General features: G+C 40.1%; 1 protein-coding gene across 7 annotated transcripts in view; it reads left to right on the top strand.

Annotated features, from left to right (window-relative positions):
* The window catches only part of WDFY3 (WD repeat and FYVE domain containing 3), a 288,188-nt gene that overhangs the window by 137,449 nt on the left and 125,138 nt on the right, over positions 1-25,601 (top strand). For 6 of the 7 annotated variants that reach the window (XM_074950515.1, XM_074950513.1, XM_074950516.1 and 3 more), the window contains exons 12-16: positions 8,470-8,663; positions 15,508-15,965; positions 17,557-17,640; positions 22,623-22,800; positions 24,394-24,608. In XM_074950515.1, coding sequence (XP_074806616.1) covers positions 8,470-8,663; positions 15,508-15,965; positions 17,557-17,640; positions 22,623-22,800; positions 24,394-24,608 — 1,129 coding nt within the window. The remainder of the gene's footprint in view (positions 1-8,469; positions 8,664-15,507; positions 15,966-17,556; positions 17,641-22,622; positions 22,801-24,393; positions 24,609-25,601) is intronic. The other variant, XM_074950519.1, reaches the window with a different exon arrangement.

Raw genomic sequence — 25,601 nt, 5'->3', positions numbered from 1 at the left:
TAAGGAGGTTATCAAGAATAATACAGGATATATTACAGTTGTATTATATGAATTAATTATACGCTTTCACCTTGAATGTTGTATTCAGTTTTGATTGTTTTATCTCGGAAAAGGCACAATAGAAATAGAAAAGAACCAGAGAAGGGTGACAAAAAATACTTGTTATGGAGAGCTTCCATGCAAGGAGAGATTTAAAGAATCAGGATTACTTGAGATTAAGAGGAGATATAGTATAAGTATATAATAATGAATGGTGTGTCCGATGGATTTTTAGCTGGTATGTAATAATTTATTAATATTGTGGTGGGCTTGATAGGGGTGTTTTCTGTGTGACTGTATTGGTAATGAACAGGAATGAATCTTGAAAAATGAGGAGGCTGGAAAAAGTGTCTCAAGAAGTTACCCCGCAACAAACAGGACTGCTAAAGGACAAAACAGGAACTGTTGGCTCTGAGAACTCTGGCTTGATTTCCTGGAAAGCCTAGGTGGACTACTTTTGACAACAAGGGTCAAAGTCTGAGAACACAGAAGAACCAAAGAACTGTATCAGGGTTTGAAAGGCACCCTCTCTCAAAAGAGATGTGATGGTAGTTCAGGGGAACCAGCCTGAGATACAGCACCAGCTGGGGGTGTCTCTAAAAGGTAGGCCTACTTAGATCACCATCACAGGATGATAGGGCTTTAGGTAAGATGACATATATGTAGCCTGTTTTTAAAATTCATTTTCTCTCAAAGCTTTGTTCCTACTGCTAAAATCATACTTTTATTTTAAGAAGGCTGCCTGGTCACCAACTCCTGAAGGGAAGACCCTCAGGTGCCTGATCTCAGTTGGAGCTGCAGGATCAGAATGGTACATATAACATACTGTAGCCCAGGGTCTGGTCTAGAAGTAGGAGAATTGCAAAATTCCACCCCAGGATATGTAAAGCCATGAGGCCTGACACCTGACGGAATGTGCTCAGAGGGTATGTCTACACTGCAAGTAAAAACCTGTGGCTGACCCATGCCATCTGACTTGGGCTCATGGGGCTCAGGCTGTGGGGTTGTTTCATTGCAGAGCTGACTTCCGAATTCAGGCTGGTGCTCAGGCTCAAGAACCCTGTGTGGTGAGAGGGTCACAGAGCTCAGGCTGCAGCTCGAGACCAGAAGCCAACACTGCAGTAAAACGGTCCCACTGCCCAAGCCCCATGAGCCAAAGTCAGCTGGCAGAGGCTAGCTGTTGGTTTTTAATTGCAGTATAGACGTATCCAGAGAGACCACAAAAGAGAGAGAGGTGCCATTAGCTCTGTGACTGTGTCAAAGGCCAATCAGCCTCTCATTTTACCATGTCCATTAATATTAGTATCAGATCCAAGAGACATAAGATAGAGCTGGAGGGAACAAATTGGAAATGGATAGAAAGAAGGTGGTTTATACTCTTACACATTAATTAAGAAAGTAATCTGGAGTTAACTAATTGTTATCCAAGCTACAAAGGTTATTAATACTCATGCTTCAGTACTTAAACAAGTCATCCTTGAGGGTCAGGAAGAAAATTGTCCCTCTTAGTTTATTCATGGTTATTCATGTGCATTACGGGAGTTTTACTTTAAGCTTCTGGCATAGGCCATCATTGGAAGTATTAGAATAAGTGCCACTGATCAGTTCCAGTATGGCCCCTGCTAAGTTCCTAACATCATCTCAAGCTGTTACATATACTGTATTTTTTCTTAGGCTTAATAGCCAGTTTTTTGAAGAACAAAAGCTTAAGAAAGCAATTGGTCGACCAGTGGCATACCAGGTTGCCAGAGGCTGTTGCTTGTTGAAGATGACCGTCTGTTTCAATGATAAAACAATGGATCATCATTAGGGATCCATGTCTGTCATGGAGGTTGCAGATGTCACGGATTCCATGACTTTCCGTGACTTCTGCGGAGGCCGGTGTGGCTGTCCCCAGGGCTGCCTGAGCAGCTGGCCCCAGGGACAGCCACGCCGGCCGCTGCTGGAGCGGCCCCGGGGACAGCTGCACTGTCCGCTGCTCAGGCGGTCACCAGGGCTGGAGCAGTGTGTGTGCCCTGGTCCATCACTCTAAGTGTGGCAGACCCAAACGTAAAAAAGAGAGCTTTTAAAATACAAAAAGCAACTGTTAGGATTCCCTACCTAGAGGCAATCCAAAATGATGTTGAAGATTAGATGAGGTTGAAGTTTTTCCCAACTCTGGCCTGCCTTATGAAGGTGGCCTTCTGTCAACACATGTATTGTATTATGAGTGGAACCAAAGGTGGTTCTTCGAGAGATGTCCCTCTGGGTGCTCCACGGTAGGTGTCAGTGCGCCCCTGCGCCATTGTTCGGAGATTTTTACAGCAGTATCCGTATCGGCCACACCTGCGCGGAGCCTTCCTCACATACCAGTCTTGTCTTAACAGTGCGCGTGCACGGCCAAACTCCTCAGTTCCTTCTCTACCGTCCCCGGCCGGAGTCGGACCTACAGCAGACTTGTTAAAACTTTTTTTCTCTTACCCATTCTACATCCTTTTCCCCCTTACTTTAGCACTTAGTTACTGGATAAGTTCATCCCTTTCTAAAAAAAAAAATTTGTTCCTGCTTGTTCCTCTCAGCCTCCAGCCGACACTAATATGCCTGGCTCCCCAGGATTTAAGCGGTGCACTACGTGCAGGGACGCCATCCCTATCTCATATGGTCACTCCCAGTGTATAAAATGCCTGGGGGAGTCCCTCATTCCTCAAAAATGTGCCCATTGTTCCAAATTAAAATCCAGGGCACATAAAGATTGAGAACTCCACCTGAAAATGATTATTGGACAGAAGTCACTCGGACCTGCTTCTGACCCAGGTATGGGCTCCTCAGTGAACCACAGCCCTCCCACCTCCAAAAAGGACAAAAAAGAAAACACCTGCCTCTCTTACCCATAAGGGAAACATTGCAAGCAAAAAGGTTGCTGAGCAGGTCTATTTCTTCTATGCAGACCTTTTCTCGGCTCAGCACCTTTCATGTGCTGGTTCCCCTGGCATCGCGCTAATCCCACCTCTGGCTGCGGTGATGGCACAAGCTCCCGGTGCCGAGGCTTCAAGTTGCCTGCCTCTCTCATGGCACCGTCTGGCACCGCAATGGACACTGTGCCAGCACAGAGGACCTTGCCGCAACAGACCCGGGCTGCGCTTACCTTCCCAGCACCACCGACTTCAGCGAATGCATTGAGCGCTATGGTGCAGAGAACGTCCATGCCGAACGACCCTCCAGTGCCATAAGCGCTCCTAACAGAGGGTTTCTCTCACACAGGCTCTCCGGCACCACAGTTCATTGGTTCACCAGCCCTACAGGTGTCGCCTAACCTACAGTTACCTCTGCTTGACACCTATTTTTCTCCAGACATTCGCATGCGGTACGGACACCTGTCTCTGGCTGTATCTCACTTTTCTAGTGATGAGGAAGCTATAGTGCAGGGAGACTTTTCACCATACCGGTTCTCTCAGTCACAGAGCCAAATCAGCACTTGTCACAGAAAATCTAGGTCTTTGTTCATCAAAGACCTCCCTCTCTGGTATACAAACCCATGGATGGCATCACCTATGCCTTTCCCCAGTCAGTGGCAATACGGGGTCCATGAGCACCATATAAGTGATTCCACTATGATCCCCAAGATGCCAAAAATAGGAGCAATGCCACCTCACCACCGCCGCCACCACCAGTGCGTATGGCTATGAATGAGACACAACAACAAGCTGTTACTCCACACTTTGATGAACATGCTACACATGCTTCCCCAACCCTTGTGGAGCCCATATCCACGCAGGATGAGGCTACACTGCCTCACCACCAACACTGTTGGATGATTTCTTAAAATTTCAAGACCTATTCAAAAGAGTCGCCAATGAGTTGAGGATTAATCTGGAGGAAGTTTTCTGAAAACCAGCATGAGTTGACTGATATGCTGCAACCTTCCTCCACATCCAAGATTGCTTTACCTATAAATCCAGCCATTATGGATCCTTCCAAAACTATATGGTAGACACCGGCTACTACCAGACCTACCTGTAAGCGAGCTAACTGGAAATATTTTATTCCTTCCAAAGGGTCTGAGTTCCTTTTTACTCACCTAGCGCCAAACTCATTGGTAGTAGAGGTAGCTAACCAAAAGAACAAACAACAGTTCCCAAATCTACCCCAACTGATAAAGACAGTAAAAGGCTGGACCTGCTTGGTCGTAAAGTGTATGCTTCATTCACATTACAATTCCGGATATCTAATTATGCGGCCGTTCTGGCAAAACATGACCACAGAAATTATGAGAAACTCATGGACTTTACTGATGACATTCCAGGGGCGGGGGGGGGGAACAACACCATCAGTTTAAAACCATAGTCTCTGACGGACAAATCATCTCCTGTACCGCACTACAAGCTGCGCTTGATGTTGCTAACACAGCTGCAAGGTCCACTGCTACAGCAGTCGTGATGCATCGAGCTTCATGGCTTTCATAGTCTTCTTTTCCTTGCGAGGTTCAGAATATCAGAGAAGATCTCCCTTTTGATGGTGAAAAACTATTTGCCAGTAACACCAATGATGTGCTTCACTCCATGAAGGACTTGAGAGCGACATTATGGTCTCTCTGTATGCAAACCCCGCAAATAGGAAGAGACCATACAGATACCAGCCTTATCAACATCCATGCTACCCACTGTATACTCCAGAAAGTCATAGACCATGTGAACAACAACATCCATGACCAGGATATCAATGTCGCCATACCAATTCATCGGCTCCATGTCAGCTCCCTCCCACTAACAAGCAAATGTGAAGATGTGACCAACAGTATAGAAAACATCATCCCTACTTCAGTGCCCATTTCTTCCCCCCACCCCCACCCCTGGTCCCCAAACAACTGCTCCACCAAGAGGTTCATCATCTCCTCCAATTAGGAGCAGCGCCTGACCAACATAGAGGAAAAGGGTTCTGCTCCCATTTCTTTTTAACACAAAAGAAAACTGGGGGATGATGACCCATTCTCTACCTCAGATGCCTCAATAAATTTATTAAATAAAATTAATAATAATAATTAAAAGGTGACACTTGCAACCATAATTCCAGCACTGGAGCAGGGAGACTGGATTTTCAGCCCTCAACCTGCAGGATGCTTATGTTCTTGTGACCATACATCCTGCCCACAGACATTTTATTTGCTTCGTTCTGGGCTCACAACACTACCAGTACAGGATCCTACCTTTTGGCCTCTCGACTGGAAAAAAACTTGTCTTTTCCAAACTCGTCGCAGTCATAACAGCTCATCTCATAGAGAATCATAACTTTTACTTACCTCGACAACTGTCTTTTCAAAGCCAGGACTCTCCAAGAAGCCATTCAATCCAGACAACGGACAGTCCACTGTTTCCATGCTCTTGGCCTGCGAATGAACAAAGAAAATCTTCACTCAGTCCCACCCAACAACTGGAGTTCATAGCAGCACGTTTCGACTCATGCAAAAGAATAGCATCTCTCCCACTCCACCTTCTTAACACTATCAACCTTTTCATTCCCAAGCTGTGCAACAGTTCACAAGTGGCTATACGAGCTTGCCTGCAACTCCGAGGCCACATGGCCTCTTGCAGTTTTGTAGTCAGGAAAGCTCGCCTCTGTTTCCATAGTTGGATTCCACTGTCTACAGACTGAATGTCCATGGTCTGAACAAACTTTTATACAGACCTGCCAGAGTCTAGGACTCTCTCCACTGGTGGACATTGCCTCACAACCTTTGCTATGGGTCCCCTTTCTACAGGGCGTCCCATTGGTTGTCTTAACTAAAGTCACATCCCTTACGGTATAGGGAGTACACATGCCCCAATACACTACCCAGGGTCTTTTGTCTCCTGCCGAGACATCCCTTCACATCGATATCTAGAACTCTGAACAATACGCAATGCCTGCCTCCAATTTCTCCTTTCATATAAAACCAACATATCAGGATAATGTCTGACAACATTGCCTTCATCTTCTATGTAAACGGGGGGCAGTGTGGTGATCCCACTTCCTTTGTACATAAGCGATGAAATGATGGAATTGGTGTCTCATACTTACCTGGCTCTCTCAATACCACCGCTACGACTTCAGCAGAAGATTTCCCATAGACCATGAATGGGAACTAAACGAGGATATAGTACTAGACATATTCCACACATAGGGATACCCAACCACAGACCTTTTCACAACTGCAGCAAACAAGAAATGCCCAAGATTTTGTTCCAAAGCGGAACTAGGCAAACACTCCTCGGGGGATGCGTTCATGTTCTCATGGAACACCGACATAATGTATGCATTTCCCCGATACCGCTCATACACAAATTATTGATAAAAATATGAACACACCAAGCCAGGGTCATAATGATGGCCCCACATGGCCCAGACAGGCATGATACCCTTTCCTTACCATGATGTCGCTTTCCGCACCCATCCCACTACCCTCTGCCCGAATCTCTTGTCCCAACAACAGGGTCTACTACTCCACCGCAATTTAACCATGTTACACCTCAAGGTTTGGCTCCTTCATGGTTCTCTCATGCCGAGTGAACTTGCTCGGAGCAGGTTCAAAATGTACTCCTTCATAGCACAACAAATTGTACATGCACCACCTGCCTTTATAACTGGACAAGATTTACACACTGGTGGGTTGTCACAAACACCGCTCCTTTTTTCCGTGCCTCTCCCACTAATACTTGACTGACTATTATAGATTAAATTATCTGGACTCTCCCTTAGTCCCATCAAACTCCACTTGGCCGCAATTACAATGTTCTGTGATGCCATCGATGACAGGACTATCTTTGCTCATCCCATTACTAAGTGATTCCTTAAGGGACCCCAAACCTTATACCCATGCATCAAACCGTCTAATCCATCCTGGGACCTCCCCTTAGTCTTAACGTGCCTAACCCAAAACCATTTGAACCATTGGGGGGAGGGATAGCTCAGTGGTTTGAGCATTGGCCTGCTAAACCCAGGGTTGTGAGTTCATTTAGGGCCATTTAGGGATCTGGGGCAAAAATTGGGGATCCATGGCGGCCGCAGTGGCCTTTCTACATAACGTCCCCCTTTAAGGACATTGCCAGAGATGCCATTTTAGCTTTTGAAAATAGGTTTGCAAAACATTATGCTCTTACACAGGGACCCATTACCAATACGCGTGTGGACAGAGCTGTTCTGTCTACTCCATTCCTTCCAGATCCGAAGTCCCTACCTCCTTGAGAGATACTGCTTTTCAGTCACCTACAGTGGAGCACCCATAGGGACACCTCTTGAAGAAGAAGAAGAGGAGGTTACTCACCTGTGCAGTAACTGACGTTCTTTGAGATGAGTGTCCCTGTGGGTGCTCCACTCCCCACCATCCTCCCCTCTACTTCGGAGCTGGGGCGGCCTCCGTTGTAGAGAAGGAACTGAGGAGTTTGGCCGTGCATGTGCACTATTAAGACAAGACTGGTATGTGAGGCAGGCTCCGCGCATGTGCGGCTGATACGGGTACTGCTGTAAAAATCTCTGAATAGCGGTGTGGCGGCGCATCGACACCTACAGTGGAGCACCCAGGGACACTCATCTCCAAGAACGTCAGTTACTGCACAGGTGAGTAACCTCCTCTTTAAACACGTTTTTGTTTAACGATTGGGAAAATGAAAGGAGAAATGATTGAGACCCCCTCTTCAAAGAAAACAAAATTCTGAATTTTTGTTAACCCTTACTTTAAAAGGGGTGAGGGGCGCGGGGAGTAGGTAATAAGATAAAGTAACTGGTTTTTTTATTTAAATTTATTGATATTATATTATGTTACTTATTTATTTAAAGTGTTAGATGTAGTGTAGGTGTCCTCCCTGAATGATTAGATTTTTACATGTTCAGGGAATTAGGTTGTAGAAAATACTGTAAAAGGACTGAGCCCATCTTCAGTTACTACCACTACTACTACTACTAATTTATTTGTTAGAGTAACACCCAGAAGCCTAATTAGAACTGGGGCCCTGTTGTGTTAAGAACTGTACAAGCATATTATGACAATCACTGCTTTTTAACAGTTTACCCTTTCTATGGTCATGGGTCAGAGAAAAAATAATATGGGTCCATCCCACCACTCTTTGAACTGTAGCATGAAAGAAGTGAATAACCAGTGTTGAAGCTTTCTGTAAGAGTGACATGGAAATTCTTAGAATTGGACTATAAAATTACCCCAACGGTAACTTTGAACATAAAATATTCCAGAGGAGGATATAATTAGAATTCCAGTTAACTGTGATCAGCTCATGTTCATATAAAAAGCTGTTGTAAACTTCTGTGTGACCGATGAAAATGGTCACTGAATTTGTACTGGTGAAGAATGAAGCATTTTATGTTCAGTTATACACTGATAGTGCCCTTGAACAAATACAAGGTTTTGATACAGTATCTTGTGTTTTTTCTCCCGTTTTTTTTTTTTTTTTTCTTACGCTATAGGTATTTTCAGGGAGTTTGGTGGTGCAAGGTGTGTACACAATATAGTGAAGTATCCACAGTGCCGACAGCATGCACTGATGATTATCCAGCAACTGGTGTTATCACCTAGTGGGGATGATGATATGGGCACTTTATTAGGGCTGATGCACTCAGCTCCACCTACAGAACTACAACTGAAGACAGATATATTACGGGTAAGTGCAATAAAACTTAATACTTTCCACTCCTACACTACTTATGAAATTCCAATTTTAAAAATTTAAAATATACACTGTAGAACTACTTTTATTTTATGCATGATGGTATTCAGATATTGAAAACAATTCAATGACTTAGAAATTAAAATCTTATACAAATCAGATCTCAAATTTTTAAACACAGCTGGCAAAAAAGAGACCAGTATGTATTACATTTGTTATCATTAGGTGTAATAATTACTGGTGGATGGGAAATGAAGTTCTAAAAGCAGTCTCTTTCCATCTGGCTTTAAGAAATTATTTAGGTACAATTAAAAAACAACGTAACACGCACACGAACTGAAGCATATTTTTAGTGCCATACTTGAATTTTTCCTTGGCAAAATCTCATTTTTTGTAAACATAGCCAGAGTTGTTGTTAAATGAAAATTTTATAACTAGATCTGGGCCAAAACTGGATCACGGAGAACAAACCCCCAGATTTTGAGCTGGAGGCTTGTTTCGTTCCTCTAATCTTAGCCTGATTTGTGTTGGATTCTAAATTAGAAAGGGTTTAATTTCTGGTTCAAATACAGCTGAAATCTCATAAGAATAGGTACACCTGTGAGTTTTCACTTAGAGGAGGCCTTCATTTAATCCAAACTGTCCACAGCATTTCATTGCCAGTCCTGATGCATCCTTGACGCTCAACTTCCAACTTAAACCTGATATGGATCTGAACACTGTTTTCTCAGCCCAACTCAGTTTACCACAAGCCCTGACCATGGTGGAAATGTGTCCAATAAGTATAAGAAAATATGGAGAATTCATCTTTCACTACTAGCTTTACATACAAATACTCTTTAGATTTTGTGAGCTGATTGCTGGTTAGGTGAGATGGATATTAATGTAGCCTTAAAAATTTTAAGGTCTCTTGTATAAAGATTAGGTAATGCATAGACGTCTTAGAGTTGTAGAAGATTAAACATAGAGAAAAGTGGTGAAATTGTGTATGATGTGTATATCACTCAGTTCGACTTTTTCAGTAGTGATGTCTACCGTCCAGGGTGATGGTTTACATTTTTTTGGTGTAATAGCACATGAAAATGTGATCTTTGAAAACATGTGCCTTCGAGAGAGCTTTAATGGTATCACATTAAGGCTTTGAGTTTTTGATTTTCACTTGAATACAAATACCATACTATCAAACTGCAAGTTTCAATTACTCAACTACAGAAGCAATTATTTACCTATTCACAAAATATTGATACATCAGGAACAGGCCGATAATGAACTTTATTGTTACTGGTAATAATTCAGATTATTTGAGAGGCAAAGGGAAATCTATAGTCTGTCTCAGAATCTGAAAATTACTTTGTTAAAGAGGCTGCTCAAAGGAGCCCTAAGTCAACTGTGTAATACTGTTGCAAAAAAAAGCAAATATCATTCTGGTATGTATTAGGGAGTGTTGCAAGCAAGACATGAGAAGTAATTCTTCTACTCCCTTCTGGGCTGATAAGGTCTCAACTAGAGTATTGTGTCCAGTTCTGGGCACCACATTTCAGGAAACATGGATAAATTGGAGCAAGTCCAGAGGAGAGCAACAAAAATGATTTAAAGTCTAGAAAGCAAGACCTATGGGGAAAGATTAGGGGGATGGGGGAATCATTTGTTTAGTCTGGAGAAGATAAAACTGAGGTGGGACATGACAGTTTTCAAGTACATAAAAGGTTGTTACAAGGAGGAGGGTGAAAATTGTTCTTCTTAACCTTTGCAGATAGGACAAGAAGCAATGGGCTAAAATTGCAGCAAGGGCGGTTTAGGATGGACATTAGGAAATGCTTCCTGTCAGGGTAGTTAAGCACTGGAACAAATTGCCTGGGTAGATTGTGGAATCTCCGTCATTGAAGGTTTTTAAGAACAGATTAAACCAGGGGTTCTCAAACTTCATTGTGCCGAGACCCTCTTCTGACAACAAAAATTACTACACGATCCCATGAGGGGAGACCAAATCTTCAGCCCAAGCCCCGCACCCCTGCAGGGGGCGGCGAAGACCAAGGGCTTGAACCCCAGGTGGGAGGCCTGTAACCTGAGCCCTGCCACCCAGGGCTGAAGCCCTTGGACTCGGGGTTGGGCTTCAGCCCCAGGCCTTGGACTGTGGTGCTTTGGGCCCCAGCAAGTCTAATGTCAACCCTGGTGACCCCATTAAAACAGGGTCATGACCCACTTTGGGGTTCTGACCCACAGTTTGAGAACCGCTGGATTAAACAAACACCTGTCAGGAATGGTCTAGTTATTGCGTAGTCCTGCCTTGAGTGCAGGGGACTGGACTAGACGACCTATTGAGATCCCTTCCAGCTGTACACTTCCATGATTCATCTCGTAAAGTTCAACTCAATAGATTTTTTTTTCATTTTGTGCTAGAATTTAAGAGAAATTAACAATGTACAAGGATTTGATTAAAATTTTAATACTCTTTTTCCTGAAGTCAGATGTTGAATATTAGCCCTGTAGAGAACAGCTGAGAACTAGTACACTGAATTCAGACGTTTCAGTTTTAAATGAAGCATGTAGAAATGAAAAACTCATAAATTCTTCTCTTGGAGTTACTTTGTTAGAAAGCTCTGACATTAAATGTGTCTTGCTTTGACAATACCAAGCTGGGAGGAGTTGCAAGTGCTTTGGAGGATAGGATTAAAATTCAAAATGATCTAGACAAACTGGATAAATGGTCTGAAGTAAATAGGATGAAATTCAATAAGGACAAATGCAAAGTACTCCATTTAGAAAGGAACAATCAGTTGCACACATACGAAATAGGAAATGACTGCCTAGGAAGGAGTACTGCAGAAAGGGATCTGGGGATCATAATGGACCATAAGCTACACAGGAATCAACAGTGTAACGCTGTTGCAAAAAAAGCAAACATCATTCTGGGATATATTAGCAGGAGTGTTGTAAGTAAGACGCAAGACATAATTCTTCCACTCTACTCCGCACTAATTAGGCTTCAACTGGAGTATTGTGTCCAGTTTTGGATGTCATATTTGAGGAAATGTGAATGAATTGGAGAAAGTCCAGAGAAGAGCAACAAAAATGATTAAAGGTCTAGAAAACATGACCTGTGAGGGAAGATTGCAGAAATTTGGTTTGATTAGTCTGGAAAAGAGAAGACTGAGAGCGGACATGATAACAGTTTTCAAGTACGTAAAAGGTTGTTACAAGGAGGAGGGAGAAAAATTGTTCTTAACCTGAGGATAGGACAAGAAGCAATGGGCTTAAATTACAGCAAGGGAGGTTTAGGTTGGACATTAGGAAAAGCTTCCTAACTGTCAGGGTGGTTAAGCACTGGAATAAATTGCATAGGGAGGTTGTGTAATCTCCATCGTTGGGGATTTTAAAGAGCAGGTTAGACAAACACCTATCAGGAAAGGTCTAGATAATATAGTCCTGTCCTGACTGGAAGGGGCTGGACTAGATGACCTCTCGAGGTCCCTTCCAGTTCTATGATTTTAAGATTCTGTGACAATCAGTTGGCATGTCAAGTAAAAGAAATTCAATGAAAGACAGAAAACTAGTTAAGTTAGCGAATTATGTTGCAGAACATTAGTTTTGATATCTGTAGGGGGGCTTTAAGAGTATTTTCAATAAGTAATTTATAGACTGACCACGCATAGTTTGCAATCTTTGGCTCTTACATTAGAACTTGCTTGTGCTAACATTCAGTTAAGTCATCACCTTCTTTTAGCTGATAGGCTGTGGGAATTCTCATTCACCTTGAGAGGCATTAATTTACTGGGTAATTCTCACCCATAATGGTACAACAGAGGTAATTTAGTACTAGAATCCAAGGGCTGGTGTCACAATCCTACAGTTAGGTTCGACTTTCCTTTTTTTTTCTGTTAACTAGTGGGTTTTTTTTTCCTTTCTGTTCTAATTTTTGTCCTTCCATATGTAACAGCAGAAGTTAGTCTCAGGTAGCCCAAGCCATCTGCCCCATTCAGTATTGGTGCTCCGCAGGCAGGTCAAGACAGGCTACTATCTACCATAACATCTTGGTCCGGCCCAAGTGTTGATAGCTTTGTTAGAGGTCGGTAAGCACTTGGCTAACTGTGGGAGTCTTGTACCACTCTTCCATTTCAAGGTGTCACTATCAAAATGGTTGCCAGATTTCTGGTTCCTCTTGCCTTGGAAATCTCTTCAGCCCCCACTGCTCCCACAAATTCTGCTCAATAGCTTGAACCATTTCAATTTCCTTAAATCCACCTGTGGTTGTTCAGTACCTCAACATATTGTCTGATTGTTCTAGTCCACACTTTGCCTGCTGAGCTCTCTTTCTTTATTCAATTTACTCAGACTCAACTGATTCCCTGCTATCTGTGTGCTCAGTCAGCACCGTTCCCAATGACTTGGAGGAATCTGACCCACCTTCAGTGACCTACAAGCACAACGCAAAGGTTAAGGATGTAGAGTTGGATTACAGTTCTGATTAAAATAAGACGACCAAGTATCTCTTTGGTCTTGCTTGGAGTTTTCTAAAGTTATCTCATATTTGGATGACATTGGCAGATTATTTAGTGAGAATAGTCTCCTGATATCCTGTAGGAAGATGAAAAATCTGCGACTTTTGTAGTTACTTTTAAAACAGAGGTTAAAAAGTGTGTAGTTTTCCAACCTCTGAATCCTTAAATAAAGGATTTACTCTGGCTTTTCTCTGAAAAGGTCCATAAGTAGAGAATACCATCATCATTATAAAAGTCAAAAAAATTGAAGCTGAGAAACTCATTTCTGTCCCCAGAGTATATGCTTCCATTTCTTAGTGATTTCAACATAAACCCTGTAGCTGAACATGTAGCTGTTCTTAAAGGACCCTGCTGGCAAGCAAGTTAGGCAGTGCTTCTAAAAGGGACCTTGAACCTGATTTTTATGATCCGAACAGCATCAGCAATGAATGAGTTCTCTGCCCAGCACTGGGTCAGATTTCCTTCCACTCTTGAAACAAAGTCAAGGGATTAAATGAGTGAACAAAAACTTTAATGTGGCTGGACTAAAAGCTGTCTGTGTAAAAATGACACCACTGTAGTCAATCGTCCTGCTTCCTGTGAGTATTCAGAATTATGTCTGCTCACTTAAGTTTCAGAAATAAGATTTTTAACACTTTTTACCTTTGTTTTTTAGCTGTGGGAGAAGGAGTTGGATTCTGTGTGTAGAGGCTTCCAAAATGTCTGGAAACCCTTTGGCTGCTTCAGTGTTTGGAGCATTGTACATCTTTGTGTCATACAAAGCTCTCTTAATTTCTGTACATTAGCTTAAACTGAGACCCAATTTGAAGCCATCTCAGAGTTTAGGTAGCTGCTTTAGAAGCTCTTGACTTCTTTATGAAACAAGGCATCCTTGTGACTTGCTATCATGTGTGTCATTTTATTTATACCAATTCAAGACTTAGACCTCAAATCAGAGTTTATTCCTGAATGGGGCATTCTGTAGTTCTGCAAACAATAATGCATACTCCTTTTCAGCTCCAAGGTGACACTTATACTTTCCGTCAGTCACATACTCCTTTCTCATTGCCACCACTTTGCCAGGCGGGAAAGTGAGTTGTAAGTTATTTCTGCATAAAGCTTAACTTCCAGTTTCATCATGACAGAGTAACTCTTTGTTCATCCTCTCCTTTTAAGTCCAAAAAACTAATACTTGTTTTATTGCGGTCAAAATCTTTGTGCTCTCCACAATGTGCTCATAATAATAATAATAAAAAAAAAAAAAAAAGTCATCCTTCACCACCTAAACCTCAGAGTAGCCGCAAAGTACTACATTCATAGAGCAGCCTAGTTTTACAAAATGGTCTTTTCATCTTCTATGGTGGCCTTTTAAAAGGGAAATAAAATCTTTAAAGATGCTATTTGATGAAGAGTCAGATTTAGTAAGGAAACTTAAATTTTCTTCAGCAAGCCTAATAGAGTATCTCAGCACTTACTCAACCAAACTCATAGTTACCTCATAAGAAGAGAAAAATCAAGCCACCTTCTTAGAATGGTTGTCCACATGGATTCCGCTCTTAGTGCACATGCGCTCTGTGCATGTGAGATTCGACTTTTTTTAGCCAGCAGTGTCCATTGCCTCTACACCTGTGCCGTGGACACTCTCACGTCCCCTGTGTGAGGGCTCAAAGGGCTGGGTGGGCCCAACAGTCCCTCAGTTCCTTTTTAGCACCAGTTGCAATACAATGGTTAATGACAATGATATGGTTATACAGTTGACAGCACTCAGTCATCAACTTTATGCATAAGATTTCAATGGGAGCCACATGGGAAACTCGAAGGTAAAAATATTGAGATCTCACTGTTACAGAATGTCACTTGACAAGTCACAGCCTGATCTTTTATTAAAGTACAAATGCAGAGTTTGGCAACCATTTAGTTTGTTTTTATTTGTAGATATATAAATTACAATGCTTTAATGTGAAAGGTTGTTTTTTTCTGTCTGTCTCTACATGCCAATGCCTTATGCTTTATATACCTAATATTATGGTTAAGGGACTGGACTGGTATTCTTGGTTCAATTGCTGACTTTGTCTCACGCTTCCGGTGTGATCTTGGCCCTTAGTTTCCCACCTGTAAAAGAGGGATAATGCTTTCTTTTTTCTATTCTTTGTCTACTGTGTCTATTTAGTGGGTAAACTCTTTGGACCAGGGACTTTATACTGTATTTGTCTGTCTGGTGTGTAAAATTCCAATCTCTTTTGGGGTCTTCAAACAGTACCATAATACAAATAAATAATTGTGCTAGCATATCAGACAAGATATATGCTTTGCTATAATGTATTAATAACAATGCTTTTTTCTTTTTTGAATATCCATAGGCCCTGCTCTCAGTACTAAGAGAGAGTCATCGCACAAGAACTGTTTTTAGAAAAGTCGGTGGATTTGTGTATGTCACATCTTTACTTGTTGCTATGGAAAGATCCTTGTGCTCTCCACCTAAGAATGGCTGGGAGAAAGTAAACCAGAATCAAGTGTTTGAACTGCTTCACACTGTGTTCTGCACATTGACTGCAGCAATGCGCTATGAGCCAGCCAACTCGCATTTCTTCAAAACAGAGATCCAGTATGAAAAGCTGGCAGATGCTGTTCGATTGCTTGGCTGCTACTCAGACTCAAGAAAAATAAGCCCCTTGAATGTCTTCCCCTCAAATACACAACCATTTCAAAGACTACTGGAGGATGACCTAATCTCCATGGACTCTGTGGCACCCACACTAAGGCATTGCAGTAAACTCTTTATTTATCTCTACAAAGTAGCCACAGATTCTTTTGACAGGTATGATCTGTTTTCCCTAAAAAATGGTTGGTTTTAGAAATGTGTTTGCAGGATTTGATGTTACCACCTTTTTCTTCATCCACAAAGTGGAGCAAGACATCTTCCTCCACTCAAATGTAAACTTCTCTTATTGCTATTTTCAAGAATGGCAACATGACCTCTAATGTTGAATGTCTTAGGTCATGACACCAAGCAACAGAGAGACATTTAGTTTAAAACCATTTGATGGGTTAAAACTGTCAACAAGTAGTCCGCTTCTCCAGTTTTTTTATTATCCATAAGTACTTGATCTTTGTCCATTATATCATAAAATTAGAAATATGCTGCTTTGCAGTACATACCAACTTCTGACTGTCATAAAAATGGGATACACTAAAAACAAGTCATTTGATCGTTCGTTATGACAGATTTATTTTAGACAGTGGAAATGCCATCCTGGCAATTGCCATTTAGCTTTTTAAAATTAATTTAGCGTGAGAGACAATGGAGGCTGCTAACTACCTGAGATTTTAAAATCGTATATAGTAAATATACCTCTTAATGGTCCCCTACAAAATAACCCTTATTTTTGAAGGTAGTTCTCACTTGTAACTTTTTTTTAAAGAAACTAATAGAGCAGCGATGATTTAAGCTTCATTGCTTAAATTGCAAAGCTGCTGTTCCATGTCCATGTGCTATATGTTGGCCAAGATTTTCAAAAATAGATGTTTCACGTTAGGTTCCTAGTAATATTTAGGCAGCTAAATAAGAGACCTGATAAAAATGCTGAGCATTTGGCAGCTTCTGATGAAGTCCCTGATGAGCTGCAGGGTGCTTAGATTTTCTTAACTCAGAGCACTTCTTTAGGTGCCTAAATATTAATTTAAGAGCATAACTTCAAGCTCTCGTTTTTGCAGAGTTTGTCTACTGCCTTTAATGTTGTAAGAGAACAAATCTGTATCCCTTCATCTCGAAAGAAATTAGCATAAAAATCCTAGTTACTTTGTGTTAAAATCACTTGGAAATATTTGATAGAAACATTTTTGAATTAACCAATTGGTGATGTATACAGTACATGCTGTAATATTGGTTAGTTGTGGAATCTGATGAATCTCTAGTGTCATTGCAAATGCATTCCTTTCTAATTTCCTTTTATTTTCCATTCTTCTTTAATCAACACTTCTTTTTCTTCCTTTCTTAAACCATCTGATGGTCATGTTTTTGCAGAGTTTATTCTCAGGATATTATTTTAATCCCATCTAATGCAAGTTAATTAAATTTTTTTATTTGCTCAGAAATGACCTATTGTCAATTCCTGCTCTACTTACCCTTGAAGGATGTTTTAATGTGCTGGTTTGATTGTGTAGATTACCATATCTGCTGAGTAATGAGTAAAAACATTTGTTTCCGTAATTATTGTAGAATGGTGCACGTCTCTTTGTTTTACCTGATGCATGTTTCTCAGTAGCATTCTTTGTTGTCCTTGCTGATTCTGTAGGATGGATCCTATACAGGTTTTTACTGGTTGGTGGTATTGTAAAACTAACAAGCTTCTGGCCTCTCCTTTTCTTTTCTAACTTCTCTATCCCAAACCTGTCTGTTTTGTCTGTAGTCGTGCAGAACAGATCCCTCCTTGCCTGACAAATGAGACTTCTCTCCCCTCTCCTTGGGGTACGCCAGCTTTGTCCAGGAAAAGGTACTGATCCTTTAAGAGAAGTTGATCTCTCTTCTGGTTTCTCTCGTCACTGTTCTTGTTGCTTTTTTTTCCCTCAAGCTGCTTTTTGTGGTGGGGCGTGTACTGTCTGTCTGTTTTTGTTCTTTGAGGAAAACAACTTGTCAACTTGTAAAAGAATTAGGTGGCTAGTCCAAGAAGAATGCAGTAGTAGATAAATTAATTAAAAAAAAAATTCCCGAATGAATTTCTCAGTAAAGATGTTTTTTCCTTTATCAATAAACTGAGTACTATTATGATATGTCTATTGCCTACAATTACTGCCTAATGAAAATAATAAAACCTTCTGAACGTATACTACTGACAACTGTGGAGGCATGTGAATGTTAAATGGCTTGGAAAGTGAGTCTGTGACTGTCAATTTCTGAAATCCTTTCTCACTGTTTCCTTTTTCTCAGCTAATTCTTTCTTAATACTTTTATTTAAAAAATGAAGTAAATCTGTTTAAAACCTGCTTTGCAATATTTGCAGTAAAGGAGATTACCACAAAAATACTTTCTTTCACCTTGCTAAGTGAAGTAACACAGTCACATGTTGGTATTTTTCTGGGATTGTTTTGGAAGGGACTTGCTAATAATCTAGCACCTCTCAGACTGTCATTTCTTTTCTGATACTAAGGCATTTAGGAGCAAACTCCGCTGTTACTGAAGAGAGAAGTGTTTGCTGCCATATTCATTTCTCTCTCGCACATGTTGAAAGAGAGAGCTTTCCTGTGGAGACGTTCTAGTGTTTTGCCCATAAGATTGACCTATTCCACTACGGATTGTACTTTCTTCAACTGCATTGTTCTATTCTCTTAGGTGTAAATGGCATTACTTGCTCATATAAACTGAATTTTTGAAATACACAAATATGCAAAAAGTACAGTCTTGCCAGTAGAATACATTTAGTCTGCCAAACATAGGCTTTTAAGGGCAGCTGCCAGAGGATGACTAAGAAGATGCCAGCTTTGTAGCTAGCACAAAGTATTAATTTAAAAAAATATTTTAAGCTTTTTAAGTCTTCTCAAAGTGAAAATGTGGCAGTCCTTTGGATGTTCCACTGTACAAGACTACTTAATTGTTAGTTGATTATTTTAAAAAATAGAAGCATCAGGATAGGATGTTCAACCTATCAGATAATTTAATTTGGCTATTAATATTGAAGATACTTGTTAGGAGAACTGAATGCATTTTCTATAGATGTTGTTGAAAATCTCAGCCAAAATGCTCTTCCAAAAGCAGGTTTCAGAGTAGTAGCCGTGTTAGTCTGTATCCGCAAAAAGAAAAGGAGTACTTGTGGCACCTTAGAGACTAACAAATTTATTTGAGCATAAGCTTTCGTGAGCTACAGCTCGCTTCATCGGATGCAAAGCTCACGAAAGCTTATGCTCAAATAAATTTGTTAGTCTCTAAGGTACCACAAGTACTCCTTTTCTTCTTCCAAAAGCAGTAGTCTCTCTTCACTTTTACATTTCCTTTTTCCTGCACTGATCTCCCACTTGCTGTAGTCTGTTATTCTGCTATGTAGTTTATATAATTTATCTCCTAGGTTAGCAGACTAATAAGCACAAAGTATGGTGTTATATGAACAAAAGAAATTTGTTGTTTGCAATCTATGTACAAAAATATCTAAAAGTTCTGCATATATACATTTTTTAAGCTCTCTTAATTATATACACATTCAGTGCACTGATTTTCAGTCTTGTTTACCCAAAAGATGTTACCACCTAAATATTATTGTTTGTATAAACAAAATACAGATAACTTGTCTAGTCAATGTTTTGTTACGGTTCACACTGTTTTTTATGTAGCGTAGAAGTACTGTGCTTTCAGCCATCTGCATGATTAGATCATGCATTATTGCTTTAGTGCTAGTTTGATTTCTGGGAATTTCAGAAGTAGGAGGGCTGACTGGACATTATCTGAACTGTCATCTCATTCAAGAGGCAAATAGAAAAGGGAGTGTACCTTTCATTACAAATATTTTTTATTCATTAACTTAGTAAACTTTTGGATAACAGTCACTCTGAGACAGCATTCTACAATGGTTATCCCCAAGAAATGCTACTCAATTTTGGCTAAATCTGTTGGGAAAAACTTTCTAACTATAAGATTGTTAAGCACTGGAATACGCTTAAAAGGGAGGTTGTGAAATCTCTGTCCTTGGAGGTTTTAAGAACAGGTTAGACAAACACCTGTCAGAGATGGTCTAGGTATACTAGGTATACCTGTCAGAGATGGTCCTGCCTCAGAGCAAGGGGCTGGACTGGATGACCTCTTAAGGTCCCTTCCAGGCCTGCATTTTTATGATTCTGTGGTTATCTTTTGTTGACATATAAGCTATTGGGTTTAATTATAACTCAGTTTGAGTTGGACTTATTTCAATCTTGTCTCTCTCTAGGAAGACCTGTAGATTTTCTTTGTATACCTTAACTTTTTTCCTGTTGTCATTTTCTTCTTTCCTAGAGGGCCAGTACAAAGAATATGTGCTAGGCAAAGCTAGATATAATGTTCTGGAGGTGAAATTGGAGAGGGAACCACTAAATTTAGTCAATACCTTTGTAATATTTTTTTTCTGAGCTCTAATTTATCTTTACATTCTAATAAGTATTCTTGAACTAGTAGTTTGTGGCCTTCTGGAAATAGGAATCCATTGTAGAGAAAACTGAAAAGAAACATTTGAATATTTTAAGCAGACCCAGACCTGAAAATCATCCAATTAATTATAGGCAGATTGAGGGACAGATGGGGATAGTTCATGCTCTCTATAATGCAAAGAAGAAAATTGTATGTTTGACTAAATCCCTTTCCCTTTTACTTTGAAGGTCATCTTAGACTGTAAGCTCTTTGAGGCAGGGGTCATATCTTTGTGTTTATACATCAACCTAGCATGATGGGCCTGATCTTGACTAGGCCCTCCAGGCATTACTGCAATATAAATTACAACTGCAACAACAAAAGGATGGTGTTGGCAGCCACAGAATATGACCGTACTGTAAGGAATGATTTCTAGGCAAATTGAAACTCTGTGGAAAATTATTTTTTGAAATTACTCTGATGGTGAAGTTCAGTTATGGATCCGTTCTGAAATACTGGTCAAAAAGTCTTAATATAACACTGTTAAATATATGTGGTCTTGTAATCCTTAAGAAATTAAATGCCTGTGAACTCTGACACTTGAGACTTACAAATGTTTACTGTACAGAAGCAGGACTTTTCCTAGTAAGCAGAAAAACGTTATCAGCTAAGGAAATTACCCATATCTCTAACCTCAAAAAATCATCCAGGTTTTGAGAGACCTATTAAACCAGGGAGAATAGTGCTATATTAATAACATTTACATGATAAAACTGCTAGCCATTTTTAATTTAGGGCTAGCGTACACTACCATGCTACATCGGTACAGCTGTGCTGTTGTAGCATGTCTGGTGAAGATGCACTGTACCGACAAGGGAGTGCTCTCCCGTTGGCATAATTACTCAACCTCAATGAGAGGCAGAAGCTATGTTGGCGGGAGAGCGCCTCCCGCTGACATGACAGTGTAGACACAACTTTAAGTTGATGTAACTTAAGTTGCTCAGGGGGATTGCTTTTACACACCCTGAGCAACGTAAGTTACATCGACTTAAGTGGTAGTGTAGACAAGCCCTTAGTCTAATAAGAAAATACCCTGAAATAATGTGTGTTGTGCCTTGGCCATACTAGAGATCCAGGTTTTTTAAAAATGGAGGTTGGAGTCAAACACAGTTGTGAAAATACTTTCGAAAGTGGTTTGGACAGCATTCAAAACTTCTTGGGAGGGATGTGTATTTGAACTAATTTTTAACATTACCATAGAATTACTCGATTTATCACAAAAAAGAAATATATTGTAGTTTTTATAAACAGGGATTGAGGAACCAAAATATTAACAATTTCCTCCACTTTAAAGGCTCACATTCCAAGAAAGAAATGATAGAGCTCTTTTTGAAGATTGTTCTGAAGGCAGAATTAGATATCTAGTTAGATATAAAGTATTAGGAATATTGTGACCTCCAAAGAAATTGTTAGCTAGTATTTATGCTTTGTGCACACATTCTACTTGAAGATGCACATATACTATAAATATGCTGCATATTTTTTGTAAATGACTATCAGCCTTTTCAAGAAAAGAAGCCCCACATGAGCAATATTTGCATCTAAATCATTGCCTTCAAAGCATCTGTCCTCTGAACTGCCCTACTGCCCAAGCTGCTGAATCTGCAATAGTCTTGGATCCAGAAGTATGTCATGTTACTGCTGAGAATCTCATTGGAATGCAAAGTGGTTATGGACTTCTAGACATAAGTGGTTGCGTATGCTTTGAAAGCATCTGTTCTGTAGTGTCGATATGCTGAACCTGCAGAAGTCCTCTTGGATCACAGAAGCTCCATGTAATGTTAATGTTGCTGAGAGGAACTCATTGGAAGAGTGAGAACGTATTGGCTGCTGGCCTGAGTATATCGTGGAACAAACTTCCTAATCGTGGGAGTTAATTGTTTAAATTGCCTCCAATTCTGTAATAGTGAGTTTTCGAAGCCGCCGTCACAGAGGAGAAAAACTGGGTGACGGATGATGAAAATTGATTTTGTCCCAAACACTTGTCTAAGCATTATTTATGGACTGTTTACACTATTGTGTGTATTGTATTCTATTCTATTTGAAGGAAGTGAACATTTTTATGAGGAAATACATTTTTGGGGGGATGTATTATCTCTTTTTCTAACAGGAAGTGGCGTTGCAGAGCTGGAACATATTATGGAAATGAAATTCTCTCCCAACAGTCCTGCAAGAATATCTGCTTGTGATTTCGAGAAGAAGAAATCACCTGGCATGTTTAATTGGGAATTTTCTATGTACAAGTTGAATGTTACAATAGTTGATGGAGAAGTTCAGAGCTAATAGTGAATGGGTATGATAAAAGCTCTCTTTCCTCTTGTCCTGTAGGCATGCATATCATTCTGTTTCAACTCCTCCTGTGTACCCTCCCAGAAACATAGCTGATTTGAAGCTCCACACAGGAGCCACGTTGCTGCAAAGCTCTGATGCTGTCATCATTCACCCTGGAGCTATGCTTGCCATGTTGGATCTTCTAGCCTCTGTTGGATCAACTGCACAGCCAGAAGTAAGCAAATAAGCTGTAGTCCTTAATGTTGAATCTGAGTAGGGGACTAGATAGTAAAAGGATACAGTGTCTTTTATCTGTATGTTGCTAGTTGAAATTTAGTGTAGGTTTTAGTGAATTAAACGAAGGTATTGATTAAATCAAAGTTAATAGCTGGAGGTGGTTTAGTGCCCCCTAAGATGTGCTAGTTATAGTCCAGATATCAGAGTAAGTGATTAGATAATTAGACCATATGCATAACTGGCACTAATTGCCATCCTTACTGAAAGAACCAGCAGCGATTTCAAGGAAATGGGCACAGACTCTACAATCTTTTACCCTGCTCCTCTCCAACCTACCCCTAGAGCTGGTTGCTTCAGGTCAGGGTAAAAGACATTGGAAGGGCAGCGTGAGGAAGCTTGCACAGCTGCTGTCCTTCTGCCCATGGTTCTAGTGGTTATGTAAGAGGACTTCAGTCTCCAAAACTGCCAACGTAGCATTTTTACAAGCTCTTTATTTAAAAAAAAAAAAAAAAAAAAAAAAGTGGAAAAAATCCTTATTAGTAAAAGCAATATGGCTTTTGGTAGAGAGATTATTTTACTCATGCTTTTTGGTGTAGTACGAGTCAGGTAATAGACCAAATACATGTCTTTTTGTCAATATAACAAAGACTTATGGTATTTTGAGTTTTATTTGTCCTTTTTATTATACTTGCATTTATAAAACTAAGGTAATCAATACACTGGAGTAGAAGGAGCATCATAAATAATTGCTTACATAAAAAATTATTTCACCAGTATAAATCATTTTGGTTCTTAGTCCTCTTTTACTTTTTGATTAAATCTCATAAAGTAAAAGTGTTAGCAAGTGTAATGAATTTTTTGCTTTTCTTTCTGAAGCATCAGATACTGTATGCTGCTGGAGAGAAGGCAGGACACTAGACTGGATAGACTAGTCATCTAATCCAGTATGGCAACTTTTTTTGCCATGTTCCATTAGAAACAGCTTAGGTAACTTTAACAGTGTAGAAAGTATTAAAACACAATATTTTATACTTATATATATTTTTCATCTTACTAAACAGGATTTATGTGATATTGTTGCTAACTATTTTAAACAGATTTCAGTTCAGGTATCTACCCCACAGATCTTTGTTTATCAAAATTAAGCTCCAAAAACTGTCAGGCATGTATAGCTATGACAACATTTTGCTGTTTTTCTCTCTTGAGTTTGGAAGCCTTTTTGTGTTTACAGTTGTAGTGACAAATGTGCTGCATACGACACAAAGTTTATTACAGTGGATGATGTGGGAAAGACTGTTTTTGGCAATAGCTTAGGCTGATAAGGATAAAAGTTCTAAGCAAGTTGAACATATTTCTAAGTCTGCTCACTTCCATTTAAAGTAGAAGTTATTTTCATCAGGTGCACCAGAGCAAATTTCCTTGGCAGAGTTCAAATCAATGCATTGTTTAATTTTTGTCCTCTTTCAAAAAGAAGGGAAACAATACTTAATTTAGATTCTCTTTTCTCATTTTTAAAATTGCATTACAGGACATCCTGTGCTAATTATTTCCTTTCTACTGTATGGGTATTTGTATTTATTATATTTTGCAGCATGCATTGGATCTTCAGCTTGCAGTAGCCAACATATTGCAATCCCTGGTGCATACAGAAAGAAACCAGCAAGTCATGTGTGAAGCTGGACTCCATGCACGTCTTCTACAGAGATGTAGTGCAGCTCTTGCTGATGAGGACCATTCATTGCACCCCCCACTCCAAAGGATGTTTGAAAGGCTGGCCTCTCAGGCACTGGAGCCAATGGTGTTGAGGTCAGAAAGATTTTTTTTCAGGTCACTGATCTTCACATTGGGTGGGTCCAATCTGTCAAAAATTTTGGTGTATAGACGTTGTTGGCTGGTCAGTTTCAGCAACTTCAATTTCTTAGTAAAGTATTAGAAAAAATAGCTGATGGTTTGTGTTTGATAGTGACCCTGTTGGATATAGCCTTATTTTGCAAAACAGTTTTTTAATATAGGTTGTCTTGCTGCTGTTAATACCTTGGGAATACAGTATTTTTTTTACGGTTCAGATTTAAGCTGCCTTTCTCATATTTTTAAATCATACTGTCAAAATATGTGTCCTTACAGCTTCTAGTGTGGCTGGCAGGGAAGAGAAACTTGGTTAAAATTGTGAAAAGAACCAAAAAGAAGTAGCCACTGCATCTGAAGAAGTGGTTTTTTACCCACGAAAGTTTATGCCCAAATAAATCTGTTAGTCTTTAAGGTGCCACCGGATTCCTTGTTGTTTTTACTGCTACAGAAGATTCTTTATAGACTTTCTAAACAGTATAAAGTAACTTAAACTAGATAAGACTTAAACCTTCCCTTTTCTTTAGCTTTGTTTTAGTTTATGTATGAGGGAGAAAGAGACACCTGAAAAGAAAGATGTCGAGAAGAAACCTCTCTAGTCTGTGGGGTTTTATTACTGGCTTACTACCATAGTTTAGTGACAGTTTCTGGTCTTAGTGAAAATAGATTTGCTATAGAGTAACGTACACGAATTCTGAGAGAAAAAACACATTGAAAGGCTGATGACCTCGCTTTGGTCATTGACATTTCTTGTTGGTAACAGAATGCACTGTGTTTGCTACAGCTTAAGGTTAGTTTTTTTCCTCCTCCATGTTAACGCAGGTGCTCTAGTACACCTTTCTTAGGGCTTGTCTACACTTAACAGAGCTATAGCACTTAGTGAAGACACTACCTATGCTGACAGGAGAGCGTCTCCTGTCGTTGTAGGTACTCCAACTCCCCGAGAAATGGTAG

The sequence above is a fragment of the Natator depressus genome, chromosome 4, assembly GCF_965152275.1.
Source record: "Natator depressus isolate rNatDep1 chromosome 4, rNatDep2.hap1, whole genome shotgun sequence".
NCBI lineage: Eukaryota > Metazoa > Chordata > Testudines > Cheloniidae > Natator > Natator depressus.
Note: the sequence above shows the minus strand (reverse complement) of the source record. Positions and strands in the feature narration are given on the sequence as shown.